Source organism: Bos mutus, chromosome 29, assembly GCF_027580195.1.
Source record: "Bos mutus isolate GX-2022 chromosome 29, NWIPB_WYAK_1.1, whole genome shotgun sequence".
Taxonomy (NCBI): domain Eukaryota; kingdom Metazoa; phylum Chordata; class Mammalia; order Artiodactyla; family Bovidae; genus Bos; species Bos mutus.
In genome coordinates this window covers 8,287,604-8,311,699 of record NC_091645.1, presented here as the reverse complement: position 1 = coordinate 8,311,699, position 24,096 = coordinate 8,287,604, and the positions used below count along the sequence as shown (strand labels likewise).

General features: G+C 46.0%; 1 protein-coding gene and 1 non-coding gene across 6 annotated transcripts in view; one reads left to right on the top strand and one right to left on the bottom strand.

Annotated features, from left to right (window-relative positions):
- Positions 1-3,212: 3,212 nt before the first annotated feature.
- LOC102287557 (protein tyrosine phosphatase type IVA 1) lies at positions 3,213-8,640 on the top strand. Its single transcript, XR_011463068.1, has one exon. It is a non-coding gene; the product is annotated as a protein tyrosine phosphatase type IVA 1 (transcript).
- Positions 8,641-11,136: 2,496 nt separating this feature from the next.
- Positions 11,137-24,096, bottom strand: part of ME3 (malic enzyme 3) — a 219,955-nt gene continuing 206,995 nt past the window's right edge. For 4 of the 5 annotated variants that reach the window (XM_070364986.1, XM_005903464.2, XM_070364985.1 and 1 more), the window contains 7 exons: positions 21,758-21,855; positions 21,367-21,480; positions 18,931-19,036; positions 18,188-18,330; positions 17,537-17,710; positions 12,982-13,080; positions 11,137-11,374 (listed from right to left, as the gene is read on the bottom strand). In XM_070364986.1, the coding sequence (XP_070221087.1) occupies positions 11,213-11,374; positions 12,982-13,080; positions 17,537-17,710; positions 18,188-18,330; positions 18,931-19,036; positions 21,367-21,480; positions 21,758-21,855 (896 nt within the window). In that variant the 3' untranslated portion in view covers positions 11,137-11,212. Of the gene's footprint in view, positions 11,375-12,981; positions 13,081-13,187; positions 13,442-17,536; positions 17,711-18,187; positions 18,331-18,930; positions 19,037-21,366; positions 21,481-21,757; positions 21,856-24,096 lie in introns of those variants that run through there. The other variant, XM_070364987.1, reaches the window with a different exon arrangement.

Sequence of the window (24,096 nt, the reverse complement as noted above, 5' to 3'; positions counted from 1 at the left end):
TTTTATTTATTTTTTTTGTACTTTTAAATAATTAAAAAAAATTAGAATGATTTTAGAGAATTCCTTGTACACTCTTCACTCAGTTTCCCCCACTGTTAACATCTTCTGTTTCTATGACATATTTGTTATAACTAAGGAATCAACCAGAGAAGGCAATGGCACCCCACTCCAGTATTCTCACCTGGAAAATCCCATGGATGGAGGAGCCTGGAAGGCTGCAGTCCATGGGGTCGCTGAGGGTTGGACACGACTGAAGTGACTTAGCAGCAGCAGCAAGAAATCAACATTGGTACTCTACCATTAATTAAACTTCACACTGTATTCAGATATCACTTGTTTTACCCTGATACGCATAAAATGTCCTTTTGCTGTTCCAAGATTCCATCTAGTATAGCATGTATCATTTGGTCGTCAGGTTATTTTTAGTCTCCTTTGGTCTGTGTATTTTTTGGTCTATGTCCTTTTGTCATATGCCTATCATTTTTTGAACACTTCCATAACTTTGTCATAATAAATGTTCTAGGCTAGTCATATTTTTGCTGCCCTACCTTTAGAATTAGCCATCTCCCCTAGGGGACTTTTAATGGAGAATGGTATTAGGAAACCATGATCTGAGTGCTAGTTGTTCTCATTGCTATTGGGTTGTCATTGCTTTAGGCCCTCTCTGCTCTCTGAAGATGAAGCTGAGGAATTCACACACACACACACACACACACACACACACACACACACACCTATCTATAATTCTATATATATTGAAATTATGAGTTTACAGTGACACAAACAATGCCAACCCCAAATCCTACAACTAGTTATACTTTTTCCCTTTCCATATTTGTAACTCCTGTCAGAGCAGGGAGAAGGCTAATTCCCATTATTCTCAATGTATTACTAGATAAACTCTTATGTAATCTTACTGTATAAACCCTTATGTAATCTCCAATCATCACTGCTTTCCTCCATTGTACATGTCCTCTGTACCCTGCTTGAGCTCTGACAGCCCACACTAGGTTCCAACTGCCAGCCCACCCTTGCTTAAATGTCCTCCTCATCCTTTTCCCCAGACTCCAGTATCTTCTGCATTCTCCATCTCTCATCTACCTCACAGACAACTACCTTGCTCCCCTCCATGTAGTGGACTCAGTTATTAAAAAAGAAGTGAAGGATGGAAGAAAGAGCAAAGAATGAAGGAAGAGGAAAGAAGAAATGGGCCCAATATAGGCCAGTGAAGAAAGCCTATACATTTTAGAAAATTCTAAAGCTATTAGAAAGTTAAACTGAAAACAAGGAATATCTTCAAAGGTCTGAGAAAATGTCAATGTAGAATTGCATACTCAGTGAAACTATCAGAAATGAAAGCAAAGTAAAAAGAATTATAGAAAAAAAAGTTTATTTAAAAAAACATGTCTACCAACAATAAAAAATATTTTTCAACAATGAGAAAATGCATATTTTTAAGATAATATAAAATATTTACCAAAGTCGGTCATACAACAGGAACTAAAGGAACTGCCCCAAAATGCTGTAAGATAAGAATACTCTTAGAAGAGTTGAGATGCAAGAAATAGTGAGCAAATAAACTGCTAACATATTGGGCAAATTTAAACAAACCCTGATTTTTATAAACAATGTCATAAGTGAGGTTTAAAAAATGCTTGACGGCATTATTTAAAATATGTTGAGCTGGGCTCAATAATAACTGCTGGGCTTCCCAGGTGGCGCAGTGGTAAAGAATCGGCCTGCCAATGCAGGAGACACAAAAGAGGCTGGTTCCATCCCTTTCATCCCTGGAAGATCCCCTGGAGTAGGAAATGGCAGCCCACTCCAGCATTCTTGCCGGGGAAATACCACGGACGACAGAGCCTGGTGGGCTACAGTCCATGGGGTGACAAAGATTGGGACAAGACTGAGAGAGTATGTCTGTGTGACTTAGAGTTGTAACTGCTAAGAACTTTAAAGCACAATTACACATTTTCAAAACAGTGGAAAGAAAATATGAACTTAGCAGAAGAAAAATCTTATTCTAAAAGAAATCGGAAGATTAAAAAAAAGAAATACACAAATGTCAAATAACACAAAATGAGAAAAACAGATGCAGAGACAGCAATAACATGTAACGTAAAACAAAATAATGTATAAAAATAATGTAAATAGGCTTAAGTTCTTTAAAAACAAAGTTTGTCAGACCGATCGAAAAAAAGCCTAGCAATATGTCATGGCTAAAACATGAAGCCGACGGAGGAAGCTACAGCAGAGTCCACGGACGGGGTTCTTCCACTACCTTTCCCTTCCCACCTATCTCGGTTCGCCTCCGACTCTCTTCAGCCTCTCCCAGGTTTTGACTCGGTCCATTCCCGTCCCCAAGTCCCTCCTCACTCCCTTTCCTCCCCGGCGGGAGACGGGGAGACGAGGAGGCTTAACGTCCAGCCCGTGTCCCTACACCAACCGACTCACTCCCCATCGGCCGCCGTGGCGACGTTGCCGGGGACGGGCCCCACACCGTCGCGCTCTATTTCTCGGCCCGCCCTTCTGCGATTGGTGAGGAAGAGTCAACGCTGACTATAAAAGGAAGGGTTTGTGACGCAGGCGCGCCTCGGGGAGCGCCGATTGGCTCTCTCGACGCGAACGCTCGGCTGATCTCGGAGTCGCGCCGCCGTTCTCTCTGCGACGACCGCCATAGCTCCCTCCTCTTCAGCCGACGCCACCACCGCCTGTGCTGCGGGACCGGCTGTATGGTTAGGCCACAGTCTTTAATGAGTAAACTAAGTCCTTCCTGTGGTGGTGTTGGTCACGCATTTATGGAGTTTCTGAAGGTCCCCGGAGACTACTGCCAGGCACAGCACGACCTTCGTGAGGAGAAGTGAACTGTAGAAATTCATCACTGCTCCACCAAGAAGACCCCATAGGAGCGTCAACCTGGACACAGACGTGTGTTCTTGAAACCATCGGAGCCTTTTACAAGAATTCCGACCTGGATGGGGTAAACCTCGGTGCTCTTCCTTTCCATTGACTCAGTCTTACTGAACTGAAGGATGGCTTCGTGTTAGGAAGTTCATTTCATTTCCTCGTTACTCCCAATTTCGTGTAAGCATTGAGAATTTCGAGTGGGGCATATTGGAATAGACTTCAGTTTCTTTACATCATTTCTGCGTTCAGAAATTTAATTTTTTTTTTCCCGTAACTGTAACGAGTTTTTTTTTTTTTTAACTAAATTGACATGGCTCCACTGAACCGCCCAGCTCCTGTGGAAGTCACATACAGGAACATGAGATTTCTTATTACACACAATCCAACGAGTGCAACCTTAAGCAAATTCATAGAGGACCTTAAGAAGTATGGAGTTACGACAATAGTAAGAGTGTGTGAAGCAACTTATGACACTGCTCTGGTGGAGAAAGAAGGCATCCAGGTTTTGGATTGGCCCTTTGATGATGGTTCATCACCCTCTAACCAGATTGTGGATGACTGGTTAAGTCTTTTAAATATTAAATTTCGGGAAGAACCTGGTTGTTGCATTGCTGTTCACTGTGTTGCAGGTCTTGGGAGAACTCCAGTGCTTGTCGCCCTGGCATTAATGGAAGGTGGAATGAAAAATGAAGAGGCGGTCCAGTTTATAAGACAAAAGCGGCGTGGAGCTTTTAACAGCAAGCAACTTTTATACTTGGAGAAATATCATTCTAAAATGCGGCTGTGCTTCAAAGACTCCAGTGGCCATAGAAACAACTGTTGCATTCAATAAAACTTGCCTGCCTCATGCTGTTGCCTTGGACACGGAACTTGAGACAGGACTTAATTTATCATATATATTAGCATAGGCTTAATGAAGGACAAGTCTAATGAAGCCTCCCATAGGAATACTGAAAAGCCACAAATGTGACAAAATTGTAGCCTCTTTAGCTTACTACTATTCCCATGCCAGAAATAATATATAAGAAACTGAGAGATTAGGTACCAAAAGTCAGCACAATACTGGGATAATTTTAGTATCATGTAGATTTAAAACCCTAGGAATTAAGAACAGCACTGTTTATTCCTCTAGTCATCTCAAACTATCACAAGACCTTTGTGGTTATTTATCTGCTCCTGTGTTTACCACTACCTGTGTATATCAGGTTTGTGTGACAATTGATTCTGTTGAATTCTTACTAGGACTTATGGTGATTATTGTCTTTATATAAATCTCATTTTGTGCTGTTGTGAAAGGCTCCAGTTTGAAAAAAAATCACATCTCTGAAAGTTAATGTAAAATATACATCATACAGAAACGTGTGTGTGTGTGTGTGTAATATTTTTAGACAAAAAAGCTTTACAATCTGTTTACACTTGGGATGCAGTTTTGAAGGGGAGGGCCTGAAGACAGAATGGGAAGAGGCTATGGAAAATTTCTACTAGAAATTCCATGTTGCCTTAATCTTGTGCAGGATGTATAGAATAGTTCCTTTTATTTAGTAAACTTTAAAAAGGGAAAGATACTTTGTAGCGAAAACATTTCTTAATTATAAAATTTTTGAATGCCTTGTAGTTCTTCAACACACCTATTGGAAGTTACTATTATTTTTAAGTGTAGTATTTTTTCCTTGTCTTTTCAACCAAAATAGAAGAGAGTTTCTACTACTGAACTGATCAGACATCTAACATTTTATGATTTTGAACTGTGTAACAATAGTTAGATACTTGATACTTTGTTTTATTATGGAATTGATAAAATGGTGGTATATATTAAGGTTAGTTCAACCATAGATTCATAGTGTGTGGAAATGTAGTTCTGTGGGAGAAATAATTTGTTAGTTTTTACCTTTTGTCAGCTAGTACAAGAGCTGAAATATCTAATGAATTATAGGAGAGTGAGATGAACTAAGCAAGATGGTGTAGCTGTGTCATTTTTAGTAAAAGTAGAAGCAAAGGCATGACTAGAGATAAAATCATTACTTAAAATTTCAAAAGTTACACTTCACCAGAAAGTTATGTATCAAATAACATGGTTCAAAAAATCTACAAAGCAAACATGGAAAGAACCACAAGGAAAATTGACAAGTTTACCAGAGTGATAGGAAATTTTATTATTTTTCTTTCAGAAACAGATCAAGTAGACAAAAATTAGTAAAGATATATATTTGAACAAAACAGTAAGTTTGATCCCATGAACATAAGGACATTGCATCCAACAGTGAGCATCCTTATTTTTCTAAGAGTACCTGAAATATTTTATTAAATTTGACTATATATAAGATCATATATAATTTCAGCAAAATTCTAAAACATTTGAATAACACAAGTTTTCTGACTACAATTAAGTTAGAGAAAAAAGTAACATTTGAAATTTTGAAAATCTGTGTCTAGAAACTTCCACTTCTAGACAGGATGTAGTAGGTCATTGGCAGCCCAACACCCTCTCTGCAACATCCATAAAAATATGGATAAGTTTCAAGAATCATATGTTTAAGGATGTATGAGAGCTGTGAGAGCAGCATGGACTAGGTGAACAGGAATTCCGAACAGGAAGGAGTTCTCCTGAGGTGAGTGGCCGTTTTGTTTGCTGGGGGCATTTACTAGGACATGTTTGCTGGGACGTGGACTAAGGATCAGGCTTGGTTCTTGCAGCAGGCTCTCTACTGAGGGAAAACGAAACCCAGCGAGGCTCCTGGTGGTCACATTGGGGCTGGCGCAACAGATTGGAAAATTGAGAGGTTTGGCCAGTTTCACGTCGCAGGTCAAGTTTCTCAGGAAACAGATAGAGGTTTGCACTTGGAGGCTTACTGGAGCGTCATCTCAACAACACTGTGATGGAGCTAGAGAACCAGGATGCTTCAGAAGCCAAATGGTGATACATACAGATGCAGCAGTAGCATTAGCCAATCTCCCAGGGAGCTGTGAAGCTGGGATGGCCATTTAGGGGTGTCTGCAATTGTGGCAAGGGGCTTGGATCTTTGGACTCCAGTCATTAGATGCAGGCTGTCCCTGGGGATGAGGGCGTAATCTTGGATGAAGCATCATCTTTCAGTCAAGTGCAGCTCCCAGGCAGTGCTGTGAGCCTGCAGCTGATAATACTGTTGGCGGCTGGCCATGAATGTGTGTTTTAGACCCGTTCGAGGGATCTGGGTGGTACCGCCACAGCATCCACAGGTACAGCCACTATACTGAAGGACACTTGCTGAGTTCTGGGACCAAGTATGAGAGGCTGGGGAGTTAGAATGAAGGTTTTTAAAAGATGGAGGGAAATTTCCCTCAACTTCTTGGTGCTTAGACAAAGCCCTGCTAGAAGAGGTTCTAATTTTCCCCAATACTTAGACTGTTTCTCTCTTTTTTTATTATAGCCATTCTGGTGAGTGGGAAGTGGTATCTCATTGCAGTTTTAATTTTAATAAAACTAATGTTAAACATCTTTTCGTGTACATGTTAGCCATTTATAATATATCAACTCAAATATTTTACCCATTTTTTTCAGTTGGATCTTGTCATCTTACTGAGTTGTAGAAATTTCTTATATATTCTGACTCTAATGCCTTTATCAGATATATAATTGGCAAATACTATCTCCCAATCTGTTACCTGTCATTTTCTTTCCCTTAATGGTTTGTTTCAAAGTACAGAAGTTAAAAAATTTAATGAGGTACGATTTATCTATTTTCTCTTTTATGGATCATGCTTTTAAACTGTATCTAAGAATCTCTTCAATCAGTCACAAAGACTTTTTGGCTATATTTCCTTCTAGAAATTGTACAGATTTTAGCTCTTACATTTAGATCTGTGGTCTATTTTGAGTTAATTTTTGTATATGGTGTGAAATAAGTATCTCTTTCTCTATGTGTGTATATATATATTTGCATGTGGATATCTAGTTGTCCCCAGCATCATCTCTTCAAAAGATCACCTTTCCTCCACTCACTTTGGTAACTGAAAAATCAGCTTACCATAAATGAAGGACTCATTTCTGAATTCTCAACTCTGTTTCATTGATCTATATGAGTACATGGTCTTGATTACTGTAGCTTTATGGAAAGTTCTGAAATTGGATCATGTACATCATCATTTCAAAAGTTTTTACTATTCTACATTTGTATATAAATTTTAGGATCAATGTGTGAATTTTTACAAAAATAGGCTGTAGGGATTTTGATAGGTCTAGTGTTGAATTTATAAATAATTTGGAGAGAACTGCAGCCTTGATAATATTGAATCTTAAACATGTACATGGAACATTACCCTTAAATTTAGTTTCTATCATCAATGTTTTATAGTTTTCATTGTGCAAGATTTGTACCTCTTCAGTTCAGTTCAGTTGCTCAGTCGTGTCCGACTCTTTGCGACCCCATGAACTGCAGCACACCAGGCCTCCCTGTCTATCACCAACTCCTGGAGTTCACTCAGACTCACGTCCACTGAGTCGGTGATGCCATCCAGCCATCTCACCCTCTGTCATCCCCTTCTCCTGCCCCCAATCTCTCCCAGCATCAGAGTCTTTTCCAAAGAGTCAGCTTTCCACATGAGGTGGCCAAAGTATTGGAGTTTCAGCTTCAGCATCATTCCTTCCAAAGAACACCCAGGACTGGTCTCCTTTAGGATGGACTGGTTGGATCTCCTTGCAGTCCAAGGGACTCTCAAGAGTCTTCTCCAACACCACAGTTCAAAAGCATCCATTCTTTGGTGCTCAGCCTTCTTCACAGTCCAACTCTCACATCCATACATGACCACTGGAAAAACCATAGCCTTGACTAGACAGACCTTTGTTGGCAAAGTAATGTCTCTGCTTTTGAATATGCTATCTAGGCTGGTCACAACTTTCCTTCCAAGGAGTAAGCGTCTTTTAATTTCATGGCTGCAGTCACCATCTGTAGTGATTTTGGAGCCCCCCAAAATAAAGTCTGACACTGTTTCCACTGTTTCCCCATCTATTTGCCATGAAGTGATGGGACCAGATGCCATTAAATTACGTATTTTTTTTCTTTTTGATGGTATTGTGAATGCAATATTTTCTTAATTTTATTGCTAGTGTTCACTGCTAGTCTATGGAAATATAGTTGATTTTTGTACATTGACCTTGCTTTCTATGAGCTTCCTAAACTCATTTGTTAGGGGAGAGAGAGAGGGAATGAGGAAGGGAGGGAAAGAGCAAAGCAAGTGCTGTTCTGTTCTTTGGCATTTTCTGCTTACAAGAATACGTCATCTGTAAATAAAGGCAGTTTTACTCTCCCCCCCACCCCCCCAGTCTGAATGCCTTTTACTTTTTTTTTTTAATTGATTGGCTAGACCCTCAATGTTGACCAGAAGTGGTGGAAACAAACTTCCAGATCTTAGGGAGAAAGTATTCATTCTTTCACCTGTAAGGATGATGTTAGCTGTTGGCTCTTCATTAGGTTGAGGATGTTCTCTTAGTTTGTTGAAAGTTTTATCATAAACAGGTGTTGGGTATTTTAAGATGCTTTTTCCACATCCATTGACATGATCTGGTGGTTTGTGTCCTTTGTTCTAGTAAGATCATGTACTATGTTGATCAGTTTTTAAATGTTAAAACAACTTTGCATTCCTGAGATAAATTCCACTTGTTTGTTGTGTTTAATTCTTTTATATTGATACATTTGGCTTGCTAATATTTTGTTTAGAATTTTGCATCTATAGTCATGAAGGATATTGGTCTGCAGTTTTTGTGTGTTGCTTTTTATCTGGTTTTGATATCAGGGTAGTACCAGTATTATGGAATGATTTTGGAAGTATTCCATCCTCCATTTTCTGAAAATGTTTGTGAAGGATTGGTATTATTAATACTTTAAATATTTGATAAAATTCACCCATGAAGAATTCTTGGCCTGGGCTTTTCTTGGTGGGAAGATTTTGAATTACTAATTCAATTCTTTGATTTGTTATAGGTCTATTGATTTCTACTCTAATCTTTGCTTGCTTTGAATTCTGTTTGCTTTTCCTGTTGTAGTTTCTTAAGGAGAAACTTTGTTATTGTTTTAGGACTTTTATTCTTTTCTCCCCCCTGATATTGGCATTTAAAGCTCTAAAATTTCCCTCTAGGTACTATTTTTAGCTATAACTCATTAATCTTTTGGAGAAGGCAAGGGCACTCCACTCCAGTACTCTTCCCTGGAAAATCCCACGGACGGAGAAGCCTGGTAGGCTGCAGTCCATGGGGTCGCCAAGAGTTAGACACGACTGAGCGACTTCACTTTCACTTTTCACTTTCATGCCTTGGAGAAGGAAATGGCAACCCACTCCAGTGTTCTTGCCTGGAGAATCCCAGGGACGGGGGAGCCTGGTGGGCTGCCGTCTCTGGGGTCACACAGAGTTGGACACGACTGAAGCGACTTAGCAGCAGCAGCAGTAATTTTTATTTTTCTTTATTTAATTCAACATACATAATTTATCTTGTGATTTCTTCTTACCATGACTTACTTAGAAATATACTGTTTAATTTCCAAAGAGTTGGAAACTTCCCATTTTCTTTTTTACTGTTGTTGATTTCTAATTTAGTTATTAATTCTGTCCAAGAAGACTTCCTGGAGTCAAATGTATTTGCAGTCCAATGATGAATGATGTCTCCAGGCAGAAAGCTGGTTGAACTGAAATGTAACTGATAAAGGGCAGAGAAGCAGAGGGAAGGACTTTGCAGGTAGAGACGAAGCATGTGTAAGGGCACAGGCCTGGAAGCGCATGTGCTCAGTGCCAGCAAGATGATCCCTGTGCTTGGAACACAGGAAATGTAATTATCTTCTTTTTGTTTCCGTCAGCATAGCTAAAGTTGGTCATTTTAGTTGATCTTGTCAGCCTGTTTTGGTTTCACTGATTTTCTCTACTATTTTTCTTTTCTGTCACATTGAGTATAAAGAAGGTGCAGTTGGGATACAGAGGAAGTTGTGGGACAGGACGTAGAAAAGATGTGAAAGGCTCCCTGGTGTCCAGATTCCAGCTTCACTCTTCAAGCCCTCTTCTGACCATGAGAGGTCCTCAGAATGCGGCCACAGATTACAGAACGGGGATGTTTCCTCAGGGTATTCCTGGCTGAGCACCAGCACCCAGGAAGGAGGTGTTGGAAGAGTAAGACCTAGACAGGGGGTGACGTGATGTCTCTGCTAATCACTCTTCCAGGATCCCAGGCGCCCCCCTGGCCTGTCCCTGAGGAGTGGCACGTAGGGCCGGCTCATGGTGGGCAGCGGAGACCCTCAGGCTGAGCTGGCAGCAGGAGGGTGGACAGTGGTAGGTCTCTGGGCATGGATTGTTTTTTCTGGTGTCACTCAATGAAAGTGGAGGCTGGACGCTGCCATGCCAGTAGATGTTAGCAATTTAGCAGGGTCTTCCATTGTGAGGGCCACAAGCTCGTCCCCCCCAGCCGCCCAACCCTCCCCATGGTGTGGGCTCTGCTGGACACGAGGGAGGTGAAAGCTATGACTCAACCTGGTATAAGAGACACACAGACTGACAACCTTCTGTAGGAAAGCTTTTCCAGTTTGATGAACTACTTCAGAGTGTGAAGGGCAGAGGAGAGCATCCCTGAGTCAGGAACATGAAATCAAGTCTTCCCTCACGCTCCCCACGGTGCCCTTCCCCTCACAGCCTCTCTTCCTCCTTGGTTTGCTGACTGTCCCCACCCACATCTCTCTGGTTTTCCTTTTGGTAATAACCACAAGGGCATGCCCACACTCAGCAACCACAGGGCAGTGACCATTTCTGACTTGTGAGTTGCTTCGAGCCAGACACTCAGCTCTCACGCCCTCTGAGTCTTGAAGGGTGTGTATTTGTCCAGCAGAGACTGAACTCCCTGGTGGGTGGGTCGCCATGAAGCCTTCTCTTATGCCCTCATAGGAAGGATCCTCTCCCTTCTCTGAGCACACGAGCTTTATCTGCAGTTCTTTCAGGGACTTAACTACTTTCTCCCTGGAGGCAAAATGCCTTGTGCCCATATCTCATCTCCTCTACTAGACCCCAGACCTTGTCAAGGCAGATTCTAGATTTCCACAAGGTCTAGCCAAAAGTTAGCAATTGGTGGATGAAGAAATTCTTGGGAAGGAAGCCTGAGGAGGGTTACAAAAAAGTGAACCCAAGGCCTCCTTCAGGGACAAAGCTCTTACTCATCTTATGCCTGGGCCTCTCCCCTCACACCAGAAAGTTCAAAGGAAAAACACAATGACAAGGATGGCCATTTTTGAACCCATTTATATTGTCAGTGTTACCCTGGGCTTCACCCAGCCCTATCCCAGCCTTTGAGGTTGCATCAGATGGTCTGGACATTCATGGCTTCCTCGGGCCAAGTGTAGCTGTCCAGCGTAAAGGAGTCATATTCTGGAGTATAGACCAGAGACCTTACAAAAGCCTCCTTGTCCTCGGGCTCTGGGTAGTAGGAGGCCAGGTTGTGTTTGTACGCGAAGTCGAGGACCTAGGGAAAGATATGTGTGACTGAGGAACTGGCTGTAAGGAGGAGCCTGCCTGAAGACCCTCGTTTGGGAGCTTGTGGAAGGGGGGGATACACCCGCGGCAGGCATGTGGCCCCTGAAGCCACTGGAGAGGAAGGAGCTAGAGCTTTCTGCCTCGTAAGGGAGCTCTGACACAGTGGAATAAACACGGTCAGGGTCAAGAGGCTTCAGGCTAAAGTCTGCTTCTGCTTCCGATTGCCTGTGGGTCCTTGGTAGTGATGCCATCCTGGCTGAGCCTCAGTTTCCACATCTGTGAAGTGGGGGTAATGACAGCTTCCTCTGGCATGGCGTGAGGATAAAGTTAGGTAGCAGGCAAAAGTGTTCAGTACCTGATACTTTGTCTCTCCTAAACGCAGCCTGAATTCAAAGAACAGCTTGGACAATGTTCTTTGGGTATTAGCTTTGGCTTCACAAGAGGATGAAGCTAAATATCCCTGAAAGGAAGGAACTGGACAGGGTGGAGCTGGACTATCAGCTGGACAGTTGGGCTTGAGGACAACAAGCCCCACAGTCTGATTCTGGAACACACGGGACAACTCTTGGGGAGCGCATGCTGTCTGTCGTGCAATGCATTTTCTGAAATTACTCTTAAAACTTATAGAAAATGTAAAATATATATTAATAGAAATTATAGAAATAACAGTATAATAAACCCTCGTGTATTTGTCATCCAGATGCAACAATTATCAGTGTTAGGTCATTCTTTAGGGCTCTATGTTCTGGTTCTCTGAATACCCATCATCTCTGCATCGTCTGTTGGGTGACATTTATACTTAGACTATTCCATGAACTTGATCACCCCGTGGCCCAGCCATCCTGAGAGAGAGAGAAAGCATGAGCATCTACTCTGGCCAGAAAGGTGCCAAGTGTGGAGCTTTTTCAAGCTCTTCTCTTTTAATGTCCTCCAAAGCTCTGGGAGTTGTTGTTTTGTTGCTCAGTCATGTCCAACTCTCTGCGACTCTGTGGACTGTAGCCTGCCAGGCTCCTCTGTCCATGGGAATCTCCAGACAAGAATACTGGAGTGGTTTGCCATCTCCTTCTCCAGAGAATTTTCCCAACCCAGGGATCTAACCCACATCTTTACCACTGAGCCACCAGGGAAGACCCAAAACTTTGGGACAGAGGAATTCTTTGGAAAAGAAGGAAACTGAGGCCCAGGGAGGTGCAGTGATTGTCCTGAGGTGCCTCTGCTGCTGACTGGCAGGGCTGGGACTCCACAGCCCAAGCTCTTTCCATGATGCTATGCAAGTTGACCTTTCTGTATAAATGGGCACTTATGATTCATTTTTTAAAAATCCCACCCACGTTCTGGTCCACAAAACTATGGACTTTGATGACCTTTCTGTCTGGTTTCTGAGGGGAAGTGCAGGAGCTTCCCAGAACTGCCCTGAGTGGGTGTCGGGATGGGGCTCGAGCTACAGGCCAGAGTTTGTCAGCAGCCTCTGGGGAGCATGCAGTGCAGGCCAGGGAGCCAGGACGTGTCCAGCGCTGCCCTCCCCTCAGTCCCCCTAAAGTCAGACAGAGTTGACGGATGCCGCTACCCATGTTTAGGGGGTGAGGAGTCCCTTACTTTGATGGCGATTCTCAGAGACACGTCTCGGATGGTGCTGAGGGGCGGGTACAGTCTCCCCTGTGACAGATGGTGCTCAGAGACCTCTTGGGCAATTTGCTGGGGAGAGACAAGGGAGAGGAATAAGCTGATTTTCTGCCTTTCCAGAACAAGCCCGACCCAGTACACTGGAGACTCACCTTGCCCCTTACAGGTGGCCAGTCACTGCAGTTTCCACCGTTGTCTCGCCACCTCGTGGCCCTGGGGTGCTTAAAGCTTAGGCTTACAACAAGGACACACCCTTTATGTCCTTTGAGACTAGCTGAGGCTTTAAACAACATGAGGCTCTCTGAATTCTGAAGGAAAACCACTAGGGCCAAGATGAACAAACTAGTGACTCGCAGAGCAGCTGGTAAACAACCCGCCTGCCAGTGCAGGGGACGCAGAGACGTGGATTTGATCCCTGGGTCAGGAAGATCCCCTGCAGAAGGAAATTCCAACCCATTCTGGCATTCTTGCCTGGAGCATCCCATGGACAGAGGAGCCTGGCGGGTTACAGCCCCTGGGGTCGCAAAGAGTCGGACACGACTGGGCCAACTAAGCACGTGTGCACAGAGCAGACTCCGGGACCCCCTGGCTGGCCTAGCCTGTTGCCTTGGGACGCCTGAGTCCCTCGCTTCCTGAGCTCTAGCCCCTTCCACACGCTTAGGAGCACCCTGGGCGTCCATCATGACTGTCTTGCGTCTCTGTATTCAGGGCTCCTTGATTCGCCGTCCCAGCCCTGGCCCTGGTGAAGACTAGCTGCTTCTCCAGCAAGTGACCCCACAACGGGCAGTACCAGCTCCCTGCATAAATGCTCCGAGCCTTCACCCTGGGACACCCTCCCTGATCCAGGGCTGCTCTCTGAGGGGCAGCCCTCCTCTGCAAGCCTCTTCCTCCTGCCGGGGGCCTGGTGCTCATCCAGCCTTGCAGAACAGCCTCTTTGATGTGGCTCTGAATCCACCCCCACCCTGCCTTGTGTCAAGTTTAAATCTGGGGAAAAGCCACATAAGAAGTCTTGTGTCCCAGAACAGACCGAGAAAGGAGCTAGTCTTGCCTCAGAGTCTGGCAGATGGGAGGGACGTGGGCCGTGTTCTCATGCTTGGCCTTCTCCTTTCTGTTCACTCAGCCCAGCCTTCACAGAGCCCTGCGACTCGCCAGGCTCTGTGCTAGGTGCGGAAGGGCATGGCGGAGAAGCCAGTCTTTTCCTTCCTGGAGGCTGGCGTCAGTGGAAAATGAATGATTAGAGTGACAGCAAGGAGAGGGGAGAGACAGGCATAGAGGAGGGCAGGGCCCAGCCCTCCAGGGCCCTCCTGGTGGTCCAGTGGTTGAGACCCCACGCTTCCAGTGCAGGGGGTTTTGTTGTTTAGTCGCTAAGTCATGTCTGACTCATTTGAGACTCCATGGACTATAGTCTGCCAGGCTCCTTGTTCATGGACTTCTCTAGGCAAGAAGACTGCAGTGGGTTGCCATTTCCTCCTCCAGGGATCTTCCCAACCCAGGAATTGAATCTGAGTCTCCTGCATTGGCAGGTGGATTCTTTACCACTGAGCCACCAGGGAAGCCCTCCAATGTGGAAGACGCAAGGGGATGCAAGTTCAATCCCTGGTCAGGGAACTAAAATCCTATATGCCTCATGGTGAGGCAAAAAAAAAAAAAAAAAAAACACAACACAACAACAGAAGATGAGGCAAGGCTGGTGACATGAGAGAGGGAGATGGAGCAGCTGAGGTAGACGCAGGCAGCAGAGAGAGAAGGGTAAGACCCTGTTCAGAGAGAGAAGAGCCAGGCGCAGACTCACTCTTTATAAAAATAAAAAAAGGCATCCAGAAGAAAAGACAGAAGCTAAGACCTGAAGGGCCAAGTATGAATTCCTTGAAGAGAGGAGAAGGAATAGCACATGAGAATTCTTGGAGGGAAGAGAGAGCATGACTGTGAAAAGGATGGATAGGCTGATGGCAGGGGGAGGGAAGGAGGACCTGGGATGAACCGCATGAAGGGGTTTGGACTTTCCTGGGAGCATCAATGAGCCATATAAAAGTCTGAAGTTTAGGAGACAAGAGGGCCTGTTCCCAGCTTTGAAGGATCCTCTGTGGAGCTATCGAGGATGGACTGATCAGAGGGAAGCAGGATTCCCAGGGATAGATCTGCAGCTAGAAAGCTTCTGCAGTGACGAGTTGGATCGCGGTAGGTGTGGTTGCTTCTAAGACGCTGGGCATTGCCAATGCTCTGCTGTGGCTTCAAGGCACATTGCCTGGGGCCCTCCTGGCGCGTTGCTCACAAGCCAGGTGACCCCTCTCGGTGCCTGTTTCCTTGTCTATAACACAGGGATGATCGCTGTATTTTACCAGGCTGTCAAGATGACATGAGATAGCGCATGTAAATCTCCTAAAATACATATTACTTTTTATATAGAGCAATCAGATGCAACTGAAGTTATCTTAATTTAAAAGCACCCTTTTCAGAAATGTAACCTGCCAGGACTTTGAAGACCAGACTGTCAGCTCCAGGGAGGCAGGGGCCTTGTGCTCATAGCAAGTGACTGACAAGTAGATTCAGGAGGGGTTCCTGCTTAATTCATGGACACTATTTTGGAAACGATGGAGTGGAACTGTCCCACGGCATGAGGTGGGGGTTGGGAAGATGTCTCTGGGGGTTGCACAGGAAGGCTCTGGCAACAGTGTTTCTGCACATCAGGGAACCTGCTTGCAGGCCAACTCCAAGCAGGAAGTGACTCTTCTTATCCAGTGGGAGTTTCGGACAGTTCTGCCCATGCCACCAAAACATCACCACCACCAATCAGAGCAACCAGAAGAAATACAAACACAAAATACTTAGACAAGAGGGACAGAGAACCACAGCACAAAACCAGAGCTAGTGTGCACAAGGCTTGCGCGAGGCTGACGGGCCTCCAGGAGACATAGGAAGAAGGAACTTGATGTGTGACGCAGGTAGTTTCTTGTGGGGCTCATAGGAGCAGGACTGGGTATGGCTGTGTGGAAGCCGTTCTGTGTCATGCTGGTTTGGGGCTCTCCCCAGTGCTGTGGTGAGAGGGGAACGCAGACACAGGCCAGAGATCACAGTTGAGCCTTTGGAGCTCACTGGGGATAAATGTATTTGATATTCGTTTATAGTTTTGAGAGTCCTTTGGACTGTAAGGAGATCAAACCAGTCAATCCTAAAGGAAATCAACCCTGAATATTCACTGTAAGGGCTGGTGCTGAAGCTAAAGCTCTAATACTTTGGCCACCTGATGTGTAGAGCTAACTCGTTGGAAAAGCCCCTGATGCTGGGAAAGGTTGAAGGCAGGAGGAGAAAGGGGCAGCAGAGGATGAGATGGTTGGGTGGCATCACCAACTCAATGGACATGAGTTTGAGCAAACTCTGGGAGATAGTGGAGGACAGAGGAGCCTGATGTGCTGCAGGCCATGGGGTCGAAAAGAGTCGGACATGACTCAGCGACTGAACGATGACAACAACATAGCTGGGATTAGCTTAACTTTCCAACAGAAACATTTCTATTGCCATGGTTCCTCAGAGTGAAGATAAATGTGAAGCGCCTGGTCTTTAGTAAGCGACTAATAAATGTCAGCCACTGTAACTGTTATTAAAAACCATTATTTTGAATGTGGGCTGTCATTCTCAATGAATTCTTTCATTGTTTTCACCGTGCCCAGTAAAGAGCCCTTCTGTAGTAAGGTAAGTAAGCCTTTTCTAGTAAGGTACCTGGAGCAGGTGTACATCCATGTCTGTGCTCAAGATAGGGGTACTCAGAGCAGGCCAACCCAGCCTGCAACCTTCCTTATACAAAGCTGCCCTGCTGCTGCTGCTGCTGCTAAGTTGCTTCAGTCGTGTCCGACTCTGTGAGACCCCATAGATGGCAGCCCACCAGGCTCCGCCGTCCCTGGGATTCTCCAGGCAACAACACTGGAGTGGGTTGCCACTTCCTTCTCCAGTGCGTGAAAGTGAAAAGTGAAAGTGAAGTCGCTCAGTCAAGCCCGACTCTTAGCGACCCCATGGACTGCAGCCTACCAGGCTTCTCCGTCCATGGGATTTTCCAGGCAAGAGTACTGGAGTGGGGTGTCAGTGCCTTCCTCGAGAAAGCTGCCCTAGTGGGGCTTATTTTGCTACCAGTTACCAGTAATGTGGCCAGCACCCACGGTCGGAAGAATCAATTGCTTGTCATGGTTCATGAGCCCACTGTTTGAGGTGGCTTTGGTGGCATTTCTGTTCTTGGCAGGCACACGGGTACTGCTGGGAGGTAGGGAGCCCCGCCAGGTATGTCCCCTCAGTGCCAGGGCCTCCTGCCAACACCCCCTCCCACTGACTCTTCCTTATCCCACATCGCGCCCCTTAGAGCGTGTGTTTTCAGAGACGTTCAAGCCTCAAGGTGATCTTGAGAGACGCTTGACATTGGAGCCCTTTGCGGGACCACTGAAGGACTTGGCGGGCAGGAAGTAGCAGAAACAAGACAAGGAGTCTTCAGGGAGCAGCGTAGGCCCTCCCGGGAGCATGCAGGAGCAGGGAACAGGGATACCTCTGCTGTCAGGAGGAAGATCTCATCAGGGATGTGCCGGATCCCGCCGGCAATGACTCCCAGGGCCACGCCGGGAAACACGTAGGCGTTGTTGCCCTGCCCCGGAAAGAAGGTCCTGCCATCCTCCAGAGTCACACTTGGAAAAGGACTTCCGCTGGCAAAGATCCCTCGGCCCTGGGGGCGGGAAGAAAACCAGAGACGGAGCTTGGAGACGGGTTGCGGGAGTGATGGTGGCCTAGTCTGGTCTCCCGAACGTTGACTCCTCTCCGTTTTCTCCCGAGTGCTCGGCGTTCTGCTGAGGACGCTGCAGGTGCTAAAAGCAGGCCTGTTCATCTGACCGGAAACCGAGCTCCCACCAGGCTCCCCGGCAGCCACAAAACCACCGGAAGGGGAAGGCGTGCCTTTCTAACTTGTCACCTCCCCAGAGAGCCAAGCCAGGTGTGCAGAGTCTACCAGCACCTCGAGTTCCGGTCAAAGCTCTATGTGAGGGGACCCTGAGCACCAAGGCATAATGGTAAGAGCCGTGGCTTTGGAGCCAGACCTGGGTTTGGGGGCCAGCTCCACTTTTTTCCCCCACCCTACTCATAGGGCGACTCATAGTCACTGTTACTGTGTCCGCTCAGCCTGGGGCAGGAAGCACTCCCCGCTGACCTCGGTGACCCGGTAGCACTTCTCAGCCGTGCACTCGGCCTTGCTGGTGGGGTTGCTCAGGGCAAAGATGATTGGGTGCTCGTGGAAGGAGGCCATGTCCCTCAGGATCTGCTCCGTGAAGGCTCCTGCGATGGCAGCAACACCTACGGGGAGAAGAGGGGTAGTGGGGATGCCTACGCTTTATAAATACCCCATTCCTCTCCTGGTGGTGCTGGCGGGCAACTAGATACAGCGCAGAAGGCTCAGGAGTCTTGGGGGATGTCATTGGCCATGGGGACAACAGAGGATGAGAGAAAAGGGTCTTCCTGCTTGAGCTGGCTGAGACCCCCTGTTAAGTCGTAAGGGACCACTGGTCTGTCCCAGGCCCCTGGCCAGTGAAGATACACCTGTGAAGGCATTCCTGGCCACTGCCCTTTAGAGTGGGCTGCTCCCCCCAGGAGAGGGGTGATGCTAGGGTCCCCTCCAAGGAGCTCATTTCATCTTGGTCAGAGAGACCAGCCTGTGTTTTTCTGCTCTATGGAGTAATTCTGCATCATGAAGCCCAGCGTGGTGCCTCCATTCTATGGTTCACATGCAGCAATAACTCAATAAAAGTCAATAACTCAATAAAAGCACTGAATTGGATGTGAGGGGAAAGAGCTGCATCTCCATGGGTTGCTGAAGCCCCCTTGTTGAGCCTCAGTCTCCGCCTGCAAGTCAAGAGAATTAGCTGGGCTGAGCAGTGGGCCACCCCCTCCTCCTACCTATGATGGCCGTGGGCTTCACCAGCCTCACCACCTCCTCCAGGGAGTTCACTTCGGGGTGGTCCTGGGCAAACATCTCCTTCTCATGGTTCAGGTGGCTCCTCCCCTGCAGGGAAAGGAAGAATACGATGCAACTGTGGTGGTGAGAACCATCGGGTAGGGTGGGGATGTTCTGGAGACTCTTAGAACCTTTCCCGCAGAGCCCTGTGCTTTGGGCTGAGCTGTCAGAAGTGTTGAGGCCCATCCTCTAGATTGGAACCTAAGACGGAACCTAAGGATTTGAAATGTGCGTGTTGTGTGTGTGTGTGTGTTTCTTTAATCCAAACCACATATGGAGAATCCAATAAAGCCTTTCTTTGAGCTGCTCAGGTCGTGGCTTCCTAGGCCAGGACAGAAAGGCTCGGAGGAAACGCCTGAGTCTAATTGAGACTCTTGACTCTGAGACACACAGCACACAGGCCCCAGGAGGGATGGAGGCCCAAGTCATCCACCATCAGGGTGTATTTGACAAGAGCCATTAACCTCCCCACGGGGTCTCAAGGAGTCAGACACACGATGGAGTGACTGAACTGAAACTGAAATTAACCTCCCCAGTGCCTCCCTGGTGGCTCAGATGGTAAAGAATCTGCCTGCTGAGCAGGAGACCCGGGTTTGATCCTTGAGTCAGGAAGATCCCCTGGAGCAGGGCATGGCAACCCACTCCTTTATTCTTGCCTGGAGAATCCCTTGGACAGAGGAGCCTGGCGGGCTACAGACCATGGCGTCGCAAAGAGTGGGACATGACTGAATGACTAACACTTTCTCTTTCATTAACCTCCCTATAAATAAGAATAAGCCGGGATCCAGATCTGGCTTGCAATGGCTGGCTGCTCCCAGTGAGCTTGAGATTCTTTCCACTTCTTCCTTTACAAATTTTATTGGAGTCTAGTTTATTTGCAGTGCTGTGTTCGTTTCAGATATACAGCCCAGTGATTCAGTTATACATATGCATATATTCATTCTTTTTCAGATTCATTTCCCATATAGATTATTACAGAATATTGAGTGGAGTTCCCTGTGCTATACAGTAGGTCCTTGTTGGTTATCTATTTTATACCTAGCAGTGTCTGCATGTTAATCCCAAGCTCCTAATTTTTCCCTCCCTCCCATATTTCCCTCCCTCCCACATTTCCCCTTTGGTGATGGTAAATTTGTTTTCCAAATCTGTGAATCTGTTTTTGTTTTATAAATAAGTTCATTTTTTGTGTGTGTCATATTAAAAAATTAGATTCCACACAGGAGTGATACGTGATATTTGTCTTCCTCTGTCTGACTTACTTCACACTGTGTTAGATTCCTTCCATTTCTTCACATAGGAGGCCGTGGGTCACAGGCTGGTCAAGGATGACTCCCCTGGGTCAATCGGTCCCACGAGAACCGGAGTGAGAATGGCAGCTCTGACAGACCGTGCAGGAGGGGCGAGCTCAACTGAGCAAAGCGATGATGAAAGGTGGGCGAGAGCCAAGCGCGGCAGCCTGCGCCCGAGTCTGGACCACGCTCTGGAAGGCTCTGGGGCAGGAGGCGGGGTCCAGGTCCCGGTCCCCTCCAGTGGGAGTCTGCCCTGAGAGGGTCTGTGGCTGCTTTGGGGGATTCCACTATTCTTGGCTGAGACCCTCTTGTTCCCATCTCTGTCTTTAAAAAAAAAATCTCTCATGGACACATCCTATGTTAGTGGAATTTGGGGAATTAAAACATGGAGCTCTGAGTGAAATCCTAAGGAAGGAGGTCATCCAGCTGGGCCCTCAGCACACTGAAGTCAGAAGCTGGACTGTCTCCCTTACTCATTCCTTCACCAATGCCTCAGATATCAATTATGTTCTTATCACATGCTGGACACAGATATCAAGACTTACAGCCTCACGGGGAGGGAGACCAGCAGAGGGGTGCCAGCCCCATAACGTGACAAGTGTAATATTAATACACGAAGGGCAGAGGGCAGTTTCCTCTAGGAAACTAATTGAGACCTAGATGCTCAAGAACACTGCTTGAAGGAGGTGACAGAAGACAGGGAGGAGACTGATGGGCTGAGTGGGCTTGTGGGAAAGGAGGTGGGCATTCGTTCCAGGCAGAGGAACAAAATATGCAAAGATGGGGAAGAGAGGGAGCATTCACTTTGGGACAACTGTGGTTTAATATGGCTGGAGGTGAGTGCAAGACAGGAAGCTGGGAGATGAGGCTGGGAGCAGGAGGCAGACACATTCACACGCACATTCAAAGCTTTTGGACAAGAGTGGTTAAGGCTCCTGGGGGATGAGTCATTTGCTGTGGAGATCAGGACACTGCTGTCCTTCTGCTCTCTATTCTGTCTGAGCAGTTTGCCGCCTGGAAGATCTCCTCCAGTCCCCTTCCAATAGTGGCAGGTCTCAGGAAACCTGCAGGTCTCCAGACTGACAGTACCTTGACAATGAGCCCCTTGGAGTCCACCATCCAGATCTTCCTTGTGGCCTCTGCTTTGGGTACACCTTCTTTCTCTAGGGCCATGACAAGGAGGTGGGCAATGCCCATGGCTGCCTGCGAGGTGGTGTTCAGACACAAGGCCAGAGCTACTCAGGATTTATCAGACACTTTGCCAAGATCCTCCCTTCTTCCCCCACTCCTCCCAGGAGGCCTCGTTAAGTCCCTGCCTCGAGATACCCAAATGGTGGGGCCCAGGCAGGTACAATGATCACCATGCTTCTGGGCTGTTTCCTCTCCTCTGGAGCCCAGAAGGCGTCCCCTCCTTGTTTCTCCTCCCCGTATTCTTATTCTCCTTCTGGAGTGACTGTAGAGAGCCCTTGGTGGGACTCACCTCACCAGCACCTTGGAAAACAAACACGTGATTGGAGAGCTTGTTCTTGGTGATCCGCAGAGCAGCCAGGATCCCTGCCACGGCCACAGAGGCTGTGCCTGCAATAGAGTGGACTGAGATGACCGTCTGGCCCCCGGGCCCCACCGCCAAGACCCTTGGCAGAGTTCTCCGTACCTAGAACCTGTGATGGAACAAGCAGCTTTCCCTCGGCCTCACAGAGTCAAGCCTGTAGGCATGCAAGTTGTCCAGCAACTCTCTTTTGCATAATACTCTGCATGCAGGGGTGTGTCATAGCACTCCAGTGCTCCAGAGCAGGTATTAACAAATATTGTTACAACGAAAGAGAGGCAGAGCTGCTGAGGGCGCAGATCCTTCAGAAATGAAGGTCTGGGTCATCTTACTAAGGGAACTGGCAAGCCGAGTTCTTGTCTGAGGATAAGAAAATATGGCATGGGAGACTGAGGAAGAAATAAATAAATATCAACCATGGCTGCATGACTGGTTATAGAAACGAGGGATGTAGTAACCATGCAAATTTTCTTCCTTGACTATCATGTGATTTAATGGTTCATATTAACTAATTTATTCTCCCTTTTTCTTCCTCTTATAAGTTTTGTTGAAGGTTAATTCTACAATTCAGCCTCTAGATAACAGAATTTTCAAATGTGACTGAGTTGGAAGAGTAGTTAATCTTGCCCAGATTTGGGTAGTGTGACTATCTTCCAGATATAAATATGTCAATTGAAAAAAAAAGTGCACACTGTCAGAGTTGAGAGTTAATGCTTATTTGGGGGCAAAAATAAGGACCTTAGCCCTTTCAAATAGCTCTGGGAACTACTCGGAAGCGATGAGGGGGAGGTCAGTATACATGTGATTTTAGGGAAGAGGGTATTGCAGTCAAGTACACATTTTGGCAGGAAGGCTGCTGCTAGTCACAAGGTTATTCCTGGTCATGAGAAGCAGATGTCTCCACTAATGATTTTATGCTTTTCTAGATATGACAAGATGCAAGAAACTGGGTTCATAAAATCTCCTGAAAATACCTAACTATCTGAAGGCCTGTTCTGCCTGTTTTTCCCAGGGCACAGAGGACTCCATCCCTTATCGCTGCCCTGAACCCCTTTCAGGGTGTGTGGAAGGTTGGCGACTGCAGGGGCCAGCGACTTCATTCTTGTTGAAACAGACATTCTTTACCTGGCAAACAAAAGAACTGTAGAGACTTTGACTCTCCCCATTTCAGGGAGAGGGTAAGAATGTCTGCACTGGTTGGAAAGATAGTTGCATTTTATTAGGCATTTTGTTAGAATTGTTTCTATTGTCTTCTGGAAGTATCAATGTGTAGAATAGGTGTGCAAGGATGCTGAACCGCCAAAAGTGTGGGCTCTGCCAGTTACTGGATAATTGTCGCTCCTTGGTCTGCAAACCACTTTCCAGCCTTACCAGCTGGCTTTATGGTGGGCTCTGCCAATAGGCGGTGCCAGGGGGTGACTGAAAGGCTAAATGAGGAGGGAAAGAACACTTTTTTCAGCATCATCCCCACCTTGGAAGATTGGTTGGTAAAATGTAAGACATTCAGTTAAATTTGATTTTTAGATAAACAAGAAATATTTTTTTTAGCATGTGTTCCATGTTTATTATAAATATTCTAAAAACTTATTTGTCTGAAACTCAAATTTAGCTGACCATCTGCATTTTTGTTTTTGCTAGATCTGGCAACTCCATTGCCTTGGTTTTGTTTTTACTCTTACAGCAGCAGTTTGTTCCAGAAGCAGCAGTTAAATCCAGTTTGCACTTTATCCATCACTTCTAGAACTAACCTCATAGCGCTCCCCACCACATCTTCCCTATGTTACCCCAGCCTATGGGGGTGGTAGCAGATCCTTAGTATTTCTTCTTGGTTTTTCAGTTCTTTAATGTATAATCCACAAGTCTTTATGTCAAGTTTTCTCTGTTAAAACCACTGATGTGGATGCTGACAGAGTCACAATAAAGTAACTACAGCTGGCAATGCTAAGCGTCCAGGATGACCAAAGAAAAGGAAATTCAAGTGGGATTGTTTATGGCTGGTTAAAATTATACAAATCAAAAACAAATCGATATTATCTCTGGCTGGTGAGGGAGGAGGGAAAAGAGTAAAGTCCCAGCCCACATTCCATGCTAAAGAGCTACAATCCTTTTTGGAAAACTATTTCCCAATATAAACCAAGGCATAAAATGTTTTTGCCCTTTGACCTCATGCTTCTACTTTTGGGAATCTATGTATGAAAACATCCAAAAGGTATGTTGTAGGGTATTTATGACACCGTCACTTAGAACACAGAATGATTGGAAATAATAAA